Source organism: Pseudophryne corroboree, chromosome 11 (genome assembly GCF_028390025.1).
Source record: "Pseudophryne corroboree isolate aPseCor3 chromosome 11, aPseCor3.hap2, whole genome shotgun sequence".
NCBI lineage: Eukaryota > Metazoa > Chordata > Amphibia > Anura > Myobatrachidae > Pseudophryne > Pseudophryne corroboree.
The window spans coordinates 41,778,573-41,794,122 of NC_086454.1; the positions used below are offsets into that span (position 1 = coordinate 41,778,573).

Genomic DNA, 15,550 nt, shown 5'->3' on the forward strand with positions numbered 1-15,550 from the left:
TAAGAGTCATAAATCAGTAATATGTGTCTTTGTATCATTGTGAAAATACATTTTTCATTTACAGTTATGTGTCCTGAAACTGAATGCCTGACCTAGGATCCCAACCAAAAAGGGTAAAAGAATTCATAAATAGTGATAGGGATCGTAGGGAATTTTCCATAAGCAGCAATCATATGAAATTCATATCTCATACCCTGAATAATATCACCTATACAATACATATCACTAAATCCACATAAATATCCATGGCTAATATAGTCCTCAGAAATGTGCAAACACGAGAACCACTCTTATAAGCGTCATGCTATGTTTAACCCCTGACATTCCAGAGAGAAAATCCAAGAGTCTGGGAGAGAATAAGTACAATGCATCCCCAGTAAAATGGCTTTAATACACAACATGCATGGTGTGCAGTAGAGGTATGACCAGACCTGGCTGTCCATGTCTAGCTGAACTACAAGTACTAGCAGGCACTGTTTTCATGTAATCCTGGGACCTGTAGTTCCACATGTTGTTGCCAACTTCTGTTGTATGTGAACTATATATCTCAGCTGCTGTGGGGTTAAATAGCGCAGGGGATATATAACATGCAGGACAATGGTTCAGCCTTTACTGGGAGGTCATGCATTTGGGAGGCCTGAAGTTTACCTATGTCAGTTGTGTATGCACTGTGTAGCATGCAGCAATAACCAGCAGACAAGGGGTTAAACATTGCAGGGGACACATACCATGCAGGACAATGGGGCAGATATAGCATGCAGCAATAACCAGCAGACAGGGGGTTAAACCTTGCAGGGGACACATAGTACCATGCAGGACAATGGGGCAGATATAGCATGCAGCAATAACCAGCAGACAGGGGGTTAAACCGTGCAGGGGACACATACCATGCAGGACAATGGGGCGGATATAGTATGCAGCAACAATCAGCAGACAGGGGGTTAAACCTTGCAGGGGACACATAGTACCATGCAGGACAATGGGGCAGTTTCTAATCTCTCAGCTGGTGAGCTCTGACGTCACAGTGTCAATGTTATAGGATACAAGTGACAAGTAAAATACTCCGCATTCCTCCACAGCAGCGATATAACCTTCCCTGCAGCCAGTCACCCCTACATGCACATGTATGCTGCTGTGTACCTATCTCACCTAACAAGCCATCACTACAGACCCCAGGGGTACTTACCGGCGTGTGTCCGGGCCGCGGGGTGCGGAGCGGTGCAGAAAGGGAGGAGCAGCAGGAGGAGCCGGAGGGGGGCCCCTATGGACCCCATACTGACACAGAGATAGGGGGCGCCCCTCCTACTGCAGCACCCACAGCCCCCTCCAGTGTATCTCATCCTCCTGGGACCCGCCCCCCACTATTACTGCCCCTCCTCTGAAGACCCTCCTCTGTCACCAAAACTGAGACCCCTCACCCCCTTCCCCTACACTGGAGGCACCTCTCCAATCTTTGCCCCTCACTGGAGACCCCCTCTCTAATTCTTGCCCCTCACTGGAGACCCCCTTCCCCTACACTAAGACCTCCCTCCTCCTGCCTTACACTGAAGACCCCCCTCTATCACTTCCCCTGTCCTGGAGAGCTCTATCCCCCTTCCCGGACACTGGAGACCCCTCTCCTCTCTCCCTATTACCCTACACTGGAGACTCCTTCCCCCAACACTGGAGACCCCTCTCCTCCTACCCCTACACTAGAGACCCCTCTCCTCCTACCCCTACACTAGAGACCCCTGTGCTCCTTCGCCCAACACCTCTCCTCCTACCACTACACTGGAGACCCCTCTCTGATCCTTGCCCCTCACTGGAGCCCCCTCTCTCCTGCCTCTTGTGACCCCCTCCGCATTGCCTGCCAATAAGTGCCCCACTCCTCACCTACAGACCCCTCTCCATCTGCCCCTATGACTCACCTAGAGACAGAGCACTGCCGCCCCCTCCTCTGTATGCCTCGGGACCCCTCACTGTGACACCTCTCCCCTCTCTGCCTCCAGCACCGGCCGCCGTCACTTTATCTCTGCCCCTTATCGGTCCCGATCTCCGGGAGAGGAGGCAGCAGCAGCCCCTCCCCTCCTCTCTCCCTCCCCCCTGGGTTTCTCCTTCCCACCGGTCTGGCTGTGTCTGCCCTCCCAGCACCCTCCCTCCTCCCCCAGTGTCTCATCATCTCCCCCACCCCCTGCTCCCTACAGCAGCCAGCTCCTGTGGAACTACAGGTGCCAGCAAGACCAAGGAAAGCATACTGGCATTAGTAGGTCCAGGGCTGCCCCCCCCCCCCCCCCCCCCTGGTCCTGATATGAAGTGCCCCCCTCCAGCACCCACTTTCACACCCTCCTGTCACAGTCTGTGGGGAGAGAGAGAACCTGACTGTACTCTATCTACTCAGTGCCCCCTGCTTCCCTGGCACTACAGGGTTAATGGGGTGATGCACTAGACCCCTCAGGTAGGGTGATACCATCTGGTTACTGAAAGCACTGAGTTGGGGTAAAACATTCCTTGTACTGTACTGCTGCCTCTATCTGCTAAAGCACAACTGATACCATATTCCTCTCCCACACACAGTTACAGATACACCATAGTTCTTTAGTATCACCCAAAAATTACTCTGTGGCAGAGGTATCCCTCTTGTTCTGTCTTTCCTTGGGTTCCAACTGTGGTGATACACACCATGCTACCATATGTCTCTGAATGTCCATCACACAACTGAAATCCATAAATTGCCTTACAAATGTGTGCCTTCATCTGTTTATATGGAACATGCTTAAAAAGATAAACAATTCAGTGTTTCTAATTATACACTGCGCACAATGTGACAACCGTCATGGCAGCCCCCACTCTGCCCACCTGAAAATGTCCCTCTTATAACTGGAAGTTGGGCGAGAAATAAACCTCAAATGCAACTCAGATATTATTCCCCGCCGCCCCTCCAGCCGTGCGCTCTGGGCGGCTGTCTCTCGCACACAGGCCTAGTCCAGATCCCAGAAGAAGTGACACGGGTTATATCATAACTGATGTTGGATGGTATAAAACAATTGTATGAAACGATTGAACATGCGAGGGGACACGGTGCACTGATTGGGGTTCCCGGTGACTTTACAAAGAAATCGACACCAAAAAAATATTTTCAAAAGTCATATAGACCTTGTCTGTTGACATAATGACCATTTCGACCTATTTCAGGTGTAGACTTAGTCACTGTCGACCAATAGTGGTCAACCTAATGACTGTCGACTTAGAACCTGTTGAGCCTATGATCCACACCCCTTAAAATACATGTGTTCCTTCTCAGGATTCACTTTCACTTTAAGATAACAGCGTTCCTGCTCAGAATGTCCCAGTAACTCCTATTCCGCATTTATATGACCTCACAGCGTCCTTCCTTTAGTTTCGGACTGTAATAATCGGGGATGACTTTGTTCAAGGGCGTTAATTGACGAAACCAGTTCCCCTATTCAGCTAGTTATTCCCAGGAGCAGAACATTATTACACTGGGAATCGGGTGATGTTGCCAGGTCTGCGGGTATTATGGTGGATGATGTACATCTATTCAGCCCAGAGGCACGGTGTGCCTTATGCCTCAAAGTACAAAGTAGCCTAAAAAGTACCCACCTGCAAAATGTTTTATTGTGTCTGAAAATTTCCTTTCTGATGAGAAACCACTGTTTGAAAATATTTTATTTATCATTAGATATTTCTATTGAAACAGATTTTTATGGGGGGTGGGCAGGGAATACCCTAAACGTAGTTGTATATATGGGAGAACACACTTCAGGTGGGTAGGTACGGAAAATGTGCAGAAAATTTAGGTTTGTCCAAATTCAACTCCAAATTGCACGTAGGGGTGATCACCTTCAATGGTACCATTGGTGGTCAACCTCGGTGGTATGAAACCACTGACATGGGACTCATCCACCAATGATCATCCCTGCTGTACTTGTTGCTGGGCCAATGAAAGTTGGGGGAAGGGCTTAATGGGCTGTGTCAAGGGGCGGGGCTAGGCTCCCTACCAAGGAGAGGAAAGAAGAAAAAAACATTGGGGGACATTGAGCCATCGATGGCAAAGCAATCTACCATTGGCAATCTACCATCGTTGGTCGATTGCCATCTCTAAATTACAGTGTAAGAATAAAGCTGCCCAGCATGTGTGGGCTACATGCAAAAGCAGCCAGTATTTACCCTGCATGCAGAACACATCAATGGATTTGCTCCCCTTGCATTGTAACATGGTTTGTCCAGGTGCACAGTTACTTGCTAAATTGTTGCTCTACTCCCAACTCAATGAGGACAAGAGGGCACTTGAGTATACCACGAAGTCTAGGGCACCCGGTCTTTGCCTGGAATGTATGCTACCTGTAATGTTAGAGAGGCAGCGTGACACTTCCGCCATTGCCGGATCTCCAGATGGGATACAGGCCCCCATTTATCAAGCCTTGGAGAGTGGTAAATAGCACAGTGATAAAGTATCAGCCCATCAGCTCCTAACTGCCATGTCACAGGCTGTGTTTGGAAAATGACAGTTAGGAGCTGATTGGTTGGTACTTTATCACCGTGCAATTTATCACTCTCCAAGGCTTGATAAATCTGGGCCACATTGTCTCACATTCAGGCTCATTCAATCAGAGAACAGAGCAGCAAGAAAACCTGGCAATGCTGCGTCACTAGTTTCATGCTCAGACTTATACAGTATTAGAGGAGTGAGCTCAGTTTATCGGCAGAGGGGAAGGAGAGGAGACGCCGGCATCCCAATAGTGTCAATCCTGACAGGGGGAGGTAAGACTAACCTCCCCCAAATGGTGCCTCCCCCTAACCGCCCCCCCCCCCACCCCCGGGTGGCGCCTAAACCTAACCCACCCGTTATACTTATGGTCGGTCTCCTGACACGGAGGGGATTCCGGTGTCGGGATTACGACTGACGGGATCCCAACAGCCGGCATCTTGACTGCATACCGTGGAGAAGAAGTGCTGCTGGCAAGAAGAAGACAGAAGATGAGTGAGGGAATAAAGCAGAGGTTCCCAAACTCTGGGGGTCATTTCGACCTGATCGCACGCTGCTGTTTTTTTTCGCAGCGCAGCAATCAGGTCACTACTGTGTATGCACCGCAATGCGCAGGCACGTCGTACGGGTACAAAACGGATCATTGCTGAGCGATGGATTTAACGAAGAATCCATTCGCACAGCCGATCGCAAGGAGATTGACAGGAAGAGGGCGTTCGTGGGTGTCAACTGAGCGTTTTCTGGGAGTGTTTGGAAAAACGCAGGCGTTTGCAGAGCGGGTGTCTGACGTCAGTTCCGGGACCAAAAAGACTGAAGTGATCGCAGCGGCTGAGTAAGTCCAGAGCTACTCAGAAACTGCACAAAAATGTTTTTGTACCGCTCGGCTGCACATGCGTTCACACACTTGCAAGGCTAAAATACACGGCGGCGACTATCTGATCGCAGCGCTGCAAAAAGTAGCTGGTGAGCGATCAAATCGGAATGACCCCCTCTGTCCATTAAGGATCCCCAACAGCTCATGTTTTCCGGGTCACCTAGGAGGTGCACTCATTACTCACTGACACATTTTAAAAGATCCACAGGTAGAGCTAATTATTTCACTAGTGATTCTGTGAGGAGACCTGGAAAACGTGGACTGTTGGGGGTCTTTGAGGACAGAGTGTGGGAACCACTGGAATACAGGAAAACACTGAAGTATTGGCAGCAAGGCGGCTATGACAGTGGCCAGGCTTTCTCCCTTGCTGTCTGAATGTGGACCTGCAACAGCCCAAACCCTGACCATCAGGGAAGTGACTTCCTGCCTATTGAGGCCTAATAGCTGCTGTTCCCAGTCAAAAGCACATCCCTAATAGGCAAATCCATAGATTAGGCCTTTCTAGGCCCACTGGGGCTTTGTCAGCAGTAAATCCTCAATAGTCCACCTGCAATCCCCTAATCAGGCCCATTACAGGCAGGCGCTAAGGTGATTATCGTCTAATTGCTATTGGATTGATTTCTTTGACTACATGGCATTGTCTCCTGTATTGTGCCTGATATGGTGTAGCTATGGTAGTACACCCCGTCAGTGTAGCTATGCTGCAGCTGGATACATAGATAGTTGTTAGGGTCAGTGTGCTGATTGTGTTACTGCCAGTAGGCCAGTATCGGAGGTACTTTCCAGCCTGCCGTGTGCTTTACAGTCAACATCAGAAAGCATTGCATCATTATGTTGTGCTATCCAGGCGTTGCTCCTGGGTAGGTGAAAGGGTGATACCATCTTGTTCTGGCCCTCACACTTATGTGTCCTGGGGAGCTTCCCTGATACAGGCCCCTCGAGTCCCCCTGCCAGAATAAAATTGGGGCTACGAGCACCGCAGAAAGGCTCCTCTGGCGTCTCCCCGCTCCTTCCCCCCGAACACTCCCACACGGGCAGCGTGTGCTGTCCTCTGCCCCTTTATTTTGTGTTACAGGTGTGTGTCCGGTTTGCTGTGGGCAGAGTGCACCGATGCCCTGAGGAAGATCCAGCAGGATTGAAACGTGTTGGTAGACTACAGGGGGGAACATCTATACTACAAAGCACATTAATGTGGAAATCCACTTTTGATCCATCTTGGTGACTGGTGAGTGGGCAGTCCTGATGCTCAACTCCGAATTATTATTTTCATCTATACACCTTGTAGTTTTTGCTGTTTTGTGTGAAGTACATACCCTCAATGGGGGTAATTCCAAGTTGATCGCAGCAGGATTTTTGATAGCAACTGGGCAAAACCATGTGCACTGCAGGGGAGACAGATATAACATGTGCAGAAAGAGTTAGATATTGTTTCTGTGCAGGGTAAATACTGGCTGCTTTATTTTTACATTGCAAATTAGATTGCAGATTGAACACACCACACCCAAATCTAACTCTCTCTGCACATGTTACATCTGCCTCCCCTGCAGTGCACATGGTTTTGCCCAGTTGCTATCAAAAATCCTGCTGCGATCAACTTGGAATTACCCCCAATGAACTTGTAATAACTTTTCATGATTTTTTACTTTTTTTGTGAACCTATGTATTCTCAATAAAAGTGTACCCCCCTTTTTTATGAAAATTGCCTATGAAACTGCTTCTTTGAGGAAAAACAAAGTCTCCATGGTACCTGTTTGTAAAGAAACCTTAAAAGAGCCCTGTAAAGAAACCTGTAAAGAGCAAGTAACAGCACATTCGAGTGTGAGTGGAGTATGCCTACTTGGTATCCGTTTGGCAGGTTGACCCTACTTAGGTCGACAGTCAATAAGTTCACCCCTATTGGACGACATGGACATGGTCAACATGAACAATTGGTTGACACATGAAAATGGTCGACACAGGGCATATTGACACATGGAAAGGTCGACGTGTCTGTTAAAAAAAACATATATTTTTTTTTTGCTTTTTCATACTTTACCATCCACGTGGACTACAATTGGGAATAGTAACCTGTGACGAGCGCAGCGGTAGCAGAGCGAGGCACCGTGCCCGCAGCATGGCGAGACATGCAAGGGGACACGGTACACTAATTGGGGTTCCTGGTCATGTTACGGGGAAAAAGTGACAACAAAAACAGTTCAAAAATCCATGTCGACCTTTTCATGTGTTGCCCTCTCCCGTGTCGACCTTATCTTGTGTCGGCTATTTGTCCATGTCAACCTAACAACTGTCGACCACTCATACCAGAACCTGCCTATTCAATCCACCTTACATTGCCAATATATTGGGAACTAAAGATACCTTTATACACATGACCTTACGTCCTAGAGTGTGAGTTGGGGTACGCTCCTCCATTTCCACATGGGAGAAACAATACTTGGGGACATCTAGTCTTGTTGTTGATCTAATCAACAAGGAAAGATACACCTCATTGTGAAAGATTTCTCATAAATATCTCATTGTGTAAAGGTTTCTCATAAAGAAACCTTTACACACACACTTCCCACAGCCAGCGAACGAGTACGGTACGCCATCCTAGATACAGTAAATGGAGTACATCTATCAACACAACAATATATTTGGGACACATATAGGGAGATATCCAATTTGCCCTGGCAATTTACAAGGGCTAATTATCCCGCCGGGGGTTAGCTAATTAGCCCCAATAAGCCGCGGCACACGCCGGCTTATCAGGGATTTTGTTTCACCTGCTTCCGGCAGGCGAAGCAGATTCCCCAGAAACAGCCCCGTTTTCAGACAAAACAGGGCTGTTTCACACGAAAACACACAGGTTTCACTGAACCTGTGTGTTTTCGGGAGAAGTTTTTTTTTTTTTTTTTACAGGCGATCCATCTGGATAGCTTGTAAAAAAAAAAAAGTTGAAACATCGGAAAAAAATCAGAAAAACTGACGTTTTTCGGACCCGATGTTTTACCGGGGATAATTGGATATCCCCCATACAGTGATAACACTTGGGAACATTTTGTACTGTACTACCAGGACCCAGTGTTGACTTACTACACTATGATATATTTTATTTGTATTTTATGCTTCTACTGAGTCTAGAAAAGGGCCTTGAATTTTTTGGAGAAGTGCCTACGGCTCCATGAACATTACCCCTACCATTCAAAAGGGAAGTAATAGAGACATAGGGGGACATTTACTAAGCAGTGATAAGAGCGGAGAAGTGAGCCAGTGGAGAAGTTGCCCATGGCAACCAATCAGCACTGAAGTAACATCTATAATTTGCATACTATAAAATGATACAGAGCTGCTGATTGGTTGATGGGGCAACTTCTCCACTGGCTCACTTCTCCGCTCTTATCACTGCTTAGTAAATGCCCCCCATAATTGGCGCTTGTAACTTATCTGTACCCACTTTCCTGTGATTGCTTTTGTTGTATTGTATGAAGCAAGGTGAAGCTTCTCTAGTGGATACTGAAGTTCAGCAGCGTGATATTCTCTACTCTGCTTTTATATTGCGCATCGTGGTTGGTGTCTTTCACAAGGATTGGTCATATACTGTATGGAGACAACAAATCAATATAGAACAGTGAAGTAGCAACATCATTACCAGGGCCGGTTCTACACCTTGTGGCGCCCAGTGCGAAAGTTTCCACTGGTGCCCCCCCCCCCCCCCCCTCGCAGGAAAAACAGTTAGTGCGCGCCTTTGGTGCACGTAAAAAATAGGGCGTGGCTTCATATGGGAGGGGCGTGGTCCCAGTTATGCCCCCAGTAGCTGTGCCCCCAGATTTGCCCCAAGTAGTTGTGCCCCCCAGTTGATTTGCCCCTTGTAGCTGTGCCCCCAGATTTGCCCCCTGTAGCTATGCCCCCAGTAGATTTGCCCCCAGTAGTTGTGCCCCCAGTATATTTGCCCCCTGTAGCTGTGCCCCCAGTAGATTTGCCCCCCAGTAGTTGTGCCCTCTGTTGCTTTGCCCCCAGTAGTTGTGCCCCCTGTTGCTGTGCCCCCTCTAGTGTCTGTCACTGGAGCCAGCTGCAGCGGACGCCCACAGTCTGCTGCAGCCGGGGAGCGGGGTGCGGGTAAGCGGCGGGGCCTGCGGGGTGACTGCGGTCGCGCCCCCAGGCCGCAGCGCCCCGGGCGCAGGCACTGCTTGCCCGCACCAAGAACCGCTCCTGATCATTACATACTAGTTACCAGCCCGCCAAAATGACGGAACAACATAACAGTAATGTCAGTGGCTGTGCGGGGCTGAATGGAGCAACACTTGAACTACTCCGTCAGGTGCCATCTAGTGGCCGCTGGCGTGCAAAACACTTGAATCCCCCCACAGAGGTGAGGAGCAGAGATAGCCTTTTATTATATGGGATGAGGCACTCTGTGCCTCAGAAACAAGACAAGTGAATGGACTGGTTGGATATCGTCTCAGACCAGAAAATGGCTGCGTGTCGGTGACCAGTACTCTGTAACACTGGCTAGTCCAACAAATGTAGTTCAATGTATTTATTTCCATGGACCCTTAATACCTATCACACCCGTATTCTAAAAGCACGACACCTATTTACAAGAAATTTATCTTCACTTAATTTTCTTTATAGCCTAACTAAAGATGCAGGCTTTGGTTTCTTTGCCCAGGGGACCCTCAATAATATGGGTGTGATTCGTTTTATCGACAGTATCTAGGTCGACAATGTTTAGGTCGACCACTATAGGTCGACAGTCACTAGGTCGACATGGATGGAAGGTCGACAGGGTTTCTAGGTCGACAGATCTAAAGGTCGACATGAGGATTTTTTTTTTTTGTCGTTTTCTTCGTAAAGTGACCGGGATCCCAAATTAGTGCACCGCTTCGCTCGCCATGCTTCGGGCATGGTGCCTTCGCTTCGTTCGGCACACTTTACCGTTCCAATCGTAGTCCACGTGGATCGTTAAGTATGAAAAAATCCCCCCCCCCAAAAAAATGTGAAAAACTCATGTCGACCTAGCACATGTCGACCTAGAAACCCTGTCGACCTTCCATCCATGTCGACCTATAGTGGTCGACCTAAACATTGTCGACCTAGACACTGTCGATCTTCAGACCGGATCCCCAATAATATAGAGGGCAGCCGCTACATTGCGGAGGTAAAATTAAATATCTGTAAATTCTGATGTAATAGCACCCCCTAGTGGCTGCTTGGTAATGAAATAATGTGAACAGTGATAACAGGTAAATCCACTCTGAATAGATGGGAGGGCTACATATTTTGTTTTCTTACTGACAGCTGGTGAAAAGTCAGTAATTGGGACTAAATAATATGCTACAGTGGGTTATATTAGGGACTGAGTGGATAAGCCTCAGATCATGCACCAGGCAAGGCAGAGAGTACCGTGTAGTGACCCCTGGGTATCCGTCTCACTGCCAGCAGCTGAGGTTGAGCTTTGCCTTTTGTGGTATGAACTTCAGGTCTAGTTTCCACACTGCACCCCTAGTTTTGAGTAAAGTGCATGGACCAGAGAATAAATTCAGCTGAAAGCACCTGGTCTGCCTGTGCCCACTTTTGTCCTCCCAGATATACTACCCTCTTCACCAATGCTAATAGGAAATCTGGAGTTCTGCTATTGTCATCCCATTCACATCACAGAAGAGGGGGGAGGATGTTACAAGTCCAACCAGATCTTAAGCTTTAAGTTCCCGGGGGATAATGACCAGGGAACCACCAATAGAAAATCCCAGAGAACAGCCGAACACAATGTCCAGTGCAACAGACACTTATCATGTAAATGAGTCATTTTTCATTATTAGCCATCATTTTCAATATAGCACTGACATGTTCTGCAGAACTGTACAGCCAGGGAGACAGTCTGAGGACAATACAGACACAGTATAACAGGTGGGAGGGTCCTGCTCCCCCGAGCTTACAATCTATCCAGAAGCCAGCCTGGATAATACATCATACATAGACACCCTGCTCTTACTGTGAACACCATGCTGCATCTCTGAAAGATTCTTCTGTGGAATACGGGGTACAGGGGCGGATCATAGAAATCCTTGCGGTAGCATAAGCTTAGTATGCTATATGGCGGGGGGGGGGGGGGACCTTTGGCCCTCCAGCTGTTAAGCTACACATACCAACATGCCCCTCTACAGTTTTGCTATTTGGCCATACTAAAACTGTTGCAGGGCATGCTGGGATGTGTAGTTCAACAACAGCTGGAGTGCCACAGGTGCCCCCCCCCCCCCCCCCCTGCTATATGGTAAAAAAAACTACATCAGGGCCAAGGAGTCATATATTAGAATTAAAATCCCTTCTAATTTCCCCTGACTCTCGTTAATCACGCTGCAAGTCTGCCGCCTCCACATTGCACTGAGCTGCCCTTATCTTTGGTCACTCACTAAGCTTATGCGAGTAGCTTTTCCGGTGATCACGCTTGCTGCTGGCGAGTTGTCTGTTGTCAGGGCTCTGGAGGAGTATGAGAGAGGGCAGCAGAAACAAAGCCGATTGGTGATCAGAAGGTGCCAGCAAAACGGGCGGAAGGCCGACACCTTGCGGCCATGACTGCTAACTGGATATCGCCCTTACCGTGGTTACAGTAGTACTATATAAATGGTGATGATTGCATTAAGCAGCTACCTACCCCAATGAGGGTGATAACGGCAATCCATAGCGGGGGCTTGTCACAGTAATTTCAAACATCCCATGGTCATGATTTCACGAAACCATTGATAAAAGGGGAGTACTTTCTAACCCATCAGTTGTGTGCTTTACCCACACCAAAACAGTCATATTATTTTTATAAACGACTTTTTAGAAAATTAGATGGACAATAAGGACATGAGGTGCTGAACAGGCTGCTGTACAAATCAAAGCTTTTGCAGAACTTATTTGATCATGTCTAGAGATGGTTACACACTATATACAGTATATCGTGCGATATTGGTACTTTCAACCAATCTGCACGATCATCATATAGTGTGTGTGCCCATTCCGTCGTTCATTGACTCGTCCCATTGTATGTGCTGCACGTCCGATGGGACGATTCCACGGCTGGAGCAGTGTTGTTACACGCCTATCTAATCGCTCCTTCAGTGTTCGTTTCTCTGATTCCACCTCCTCTTCTCTACCTCTCTCAGTTGGAGTACCGCAAGGCTCAGTCCTAGGTCCTCTGCTTTTCTCTATCTATACCTCATCTCTTGGAAAACTAATCAGTTCTTTCAGATTTCAGTATCATCTGTACACAGACGATACTCAAATCTACCTATCTCCCCAGATTTGTCACCATCTGTATTGGGCCGTGTCACTGAATGCCTTTCTGCCATTTCATCTTGGCTGATGTCTCGTCACCTCAAACTTACTATTTCCAAAACAGAATTCATTATATTTCCACCGGCTAACAGTAGTTACCAACCTGATATCTCTATCACTATTGATAACTCAGCAATCATCCCTACCCCACAAGCTCGCTGCCTAGGTGTCATCCCTGACTCTGATCTGTCCTTTGTTCCCCACATTCAATCTGTCTCAATATCATGTTACATACATCTAAGAAACATATCCAAAATACGACCATATCTTACACAAGACACAGCAAAAACTCTAATCCATGCACTCATTATCTCCCGCATTGATTATTGTAATAGTCTCCTGACCGGTCTTCCCAAACATAGGCTCTCACCACTACAATCCATTCTGAATGCAGCTGCGAGGCTAATCTTCCTCACTAGACGTTCATCGTCTGCAGATCCGCTCTGTCAGTCCCTGCATTGGTTAACCAAACTGCACCAACATACATCTCTTCACTCATCTCAAAATATCTCCCTACCCGACCTCTCCGCTCTGCACAAGATCTGCGCCTCTCATCCACACGCATTACTTGTTCCCACTCAAAATTACAGGACTGTGGGGGTAAATCAGACCTGATCGCTCGCTAGCATTTTTTTTGCAGCGCTGCGATCAGGTCAGAACTGCTCATGCACCGCAATGCGCAGGCGCGTTTGACGGGTACAAAGCGGATCGTTGCTGTGCGATGGGTTTTACAAAGAATCCATTCGCATAGCCGATCGCAAGAAGACTGACAGGAAGAAGGCGTTTGTGGGTGGCAACTGACCGATTTCATGGAGTGGTTGGAAAAACTTCCAGGCTGAAGTGATCGCAGCGGCTGAGTAAGTCCTGGGCAACTCAGAAACTGCACAAAGTTTTTTGTACCGCTCGACTGCACATGTGATCGCACACTTGCACAGCTAAAATACACTCCCCGTGGGTGGTGACTATGCAAATACTGGACTGCAAAAAAAAACACTAGCGAGCGATCAAGTCTGAATTACCCCCTTTATCCGGGCTTCACCCACTCTGTGGAATGCCCTCCCATGCACAATAAGACTTGACTCTAGTCTCCAAACCTTTAAATGTTCCCTGAAAACTCACCTCTTCAGGCAAGCATACCAAATTCCAGACCCACCCACATAACAGTCATTGCTTCCATATTACCCCTTTCACATCTCCAATGCCGGATCCCACTCGGGAATTGGAAACGGGTCCTTCCCAGGTGCGATCCAGCATTGGAACCTCTGCGCTGGCTTCCGGACCCGGCAATATGTCATGTCGGTTGCCATAGCGGGGCAGAGCCGGCAGCGGGGGTGGAGGCGGCGCTGGGAGGTGAGCTCATCTCTGCGCCGCCTCTCCCTACGTAGTAAATTGGTCCCAGGTCGCATCGACTCGGGAACCCGTTTACACTGCCACTGACCCAGTATTCAACCCAAGAATAACCCTTCTTATTACCCGGGTTGAATTACCAGGTCAGGCCCCTTTCACATCGCACACTGACCCGTGTCAACCCAGCAATATGCCGTGTCGATACCGGGTTATTTTTGCGATGTGAAAGGGGTATATCTAATTACACCCACTCTGTACAGTATACATAACATCACATATCTTGTCTGTCTTTACCCTCACACCCTCCTGACACTTGGCCAACATTGCGGGGTATCATCATACAACCCATTAAGAACCTAGCAATCTGGTGGACCATTATACAATATGTAGCATCTATCCTTGTGTATCAATGCCTATTTCCCTATAGATTGTAAGCTTGTGAGCAGGGCCTTCCTACCTCTGTCTGTCTGTCTGTTATTACCCAGTTTTGTTCTATTACTGTTGTTCTAATTGTGAAGTGCAACGGAATATGCTGCGCTATATAAGAAACTGTTAATAAATAAATAATGCAGCAAAACTTATTGTGTGTATGGCGATGAAATGTATCATATGACATCGCTGGGTTGCACCATCAGAAGGTGTATACCCAGCTTAAGAGTGCCTGGTTAACGTTCTGTAATATAGTCCATTATATAGGGTGGTTCAGTGGTTAGCATTATCTGAGCCACAGTGAAGGGACTTTGACTTGAATTTCTGATCAGGGTGCTGCTTGCATGGAGTTTGTATGTCTTCCCATTTAAGGTGGGATTTAGCCAGTTTCCTATGTTATTAGCATAAACAATCTGCAATTTCTTTTCTCAACCACTGTGGAAGGCGGATCACCAGCTAAAGGTCACTTTTTGTACAACTTTCCAGTGGTATTCCAATCAGACTGAGGAGTAAGTGACAATTTACTGTATGTGTACAATTGTTGATGGTTAAATCAAGTTACTTGGAAGTAAACAGCGCCATCTTGTGGATGCTTTACATAACAGCGTTTCAGAAAGCTGCAAGTCTGACCTCACTCCCTATGGAAATCTGTGGGGGGAAAAAGAGAATTGAAAAAAATCTATTGTCACCTAACACCACCCCTTTGGCTTTAACCTTAGTAACGGCTTATGTTAATCATAAACAAATATCAGGACTGTCTTTGTATGATCTTGTACATTTGTGATATTAATAATTATTTCTTTGACACCTAGAAATGTCCTTCTCCACCAACGCACAACTGGAGGTGCAAGCCGCTTACTAATATCAGAAACAATCTGCACAGTACCAGAGCTAGTGTAAAATTCGAGTTTTATTGCAGAGTGAAAGTGAACACCCCCCCCTATTGCCTTCCACTGTCCAATCATGCACTTGGGTGTAAAGCTAGGTGCACTTGCAGAACTCCGAGAAAGACAGCACCACACTAGGGAAATCTTTGCTGCAACAGGGGAAATGTCAATTATATGATGAACCAATGTTCATGAGAATTGCCAAGAATTGAGTCAATTTACCAA

The 15,550-nt window shown here is 47.4% G+C and overlaps 1 protein-coding gene across 3 annotated transcripts in view; it reads right to left on the reverse strand.

Annotated features, from left to right (window-relative positions):
- The window catches only part of SCUBE2 (signal peptide, CUB domain and EGF like domain containing 2), a 139,048-nt gene extending 137,663 nt beyond the window's left edge, over positions 1 to 1,385 (reverse strand). For all 3 annotated transcript variants that reach the window (XM_063944069.1, XM_063944068.1, XM_063944067.1), the window contains exon 1: positions 1,187 to 1,385. In XM_063944069.1, coding sequence (XP_063800139.1) covers positions 1,187 to 1,340 — 154 coding nt within the window. In that variant the 5' untranslated portion in view covers positions 1,341 to 1,385. The remainder of the gene's footprint in view (positions 1 to 1,186) is intronic.
- Positions 1,386 to 15,550: the final 14,165 nt, after the last annotated feature.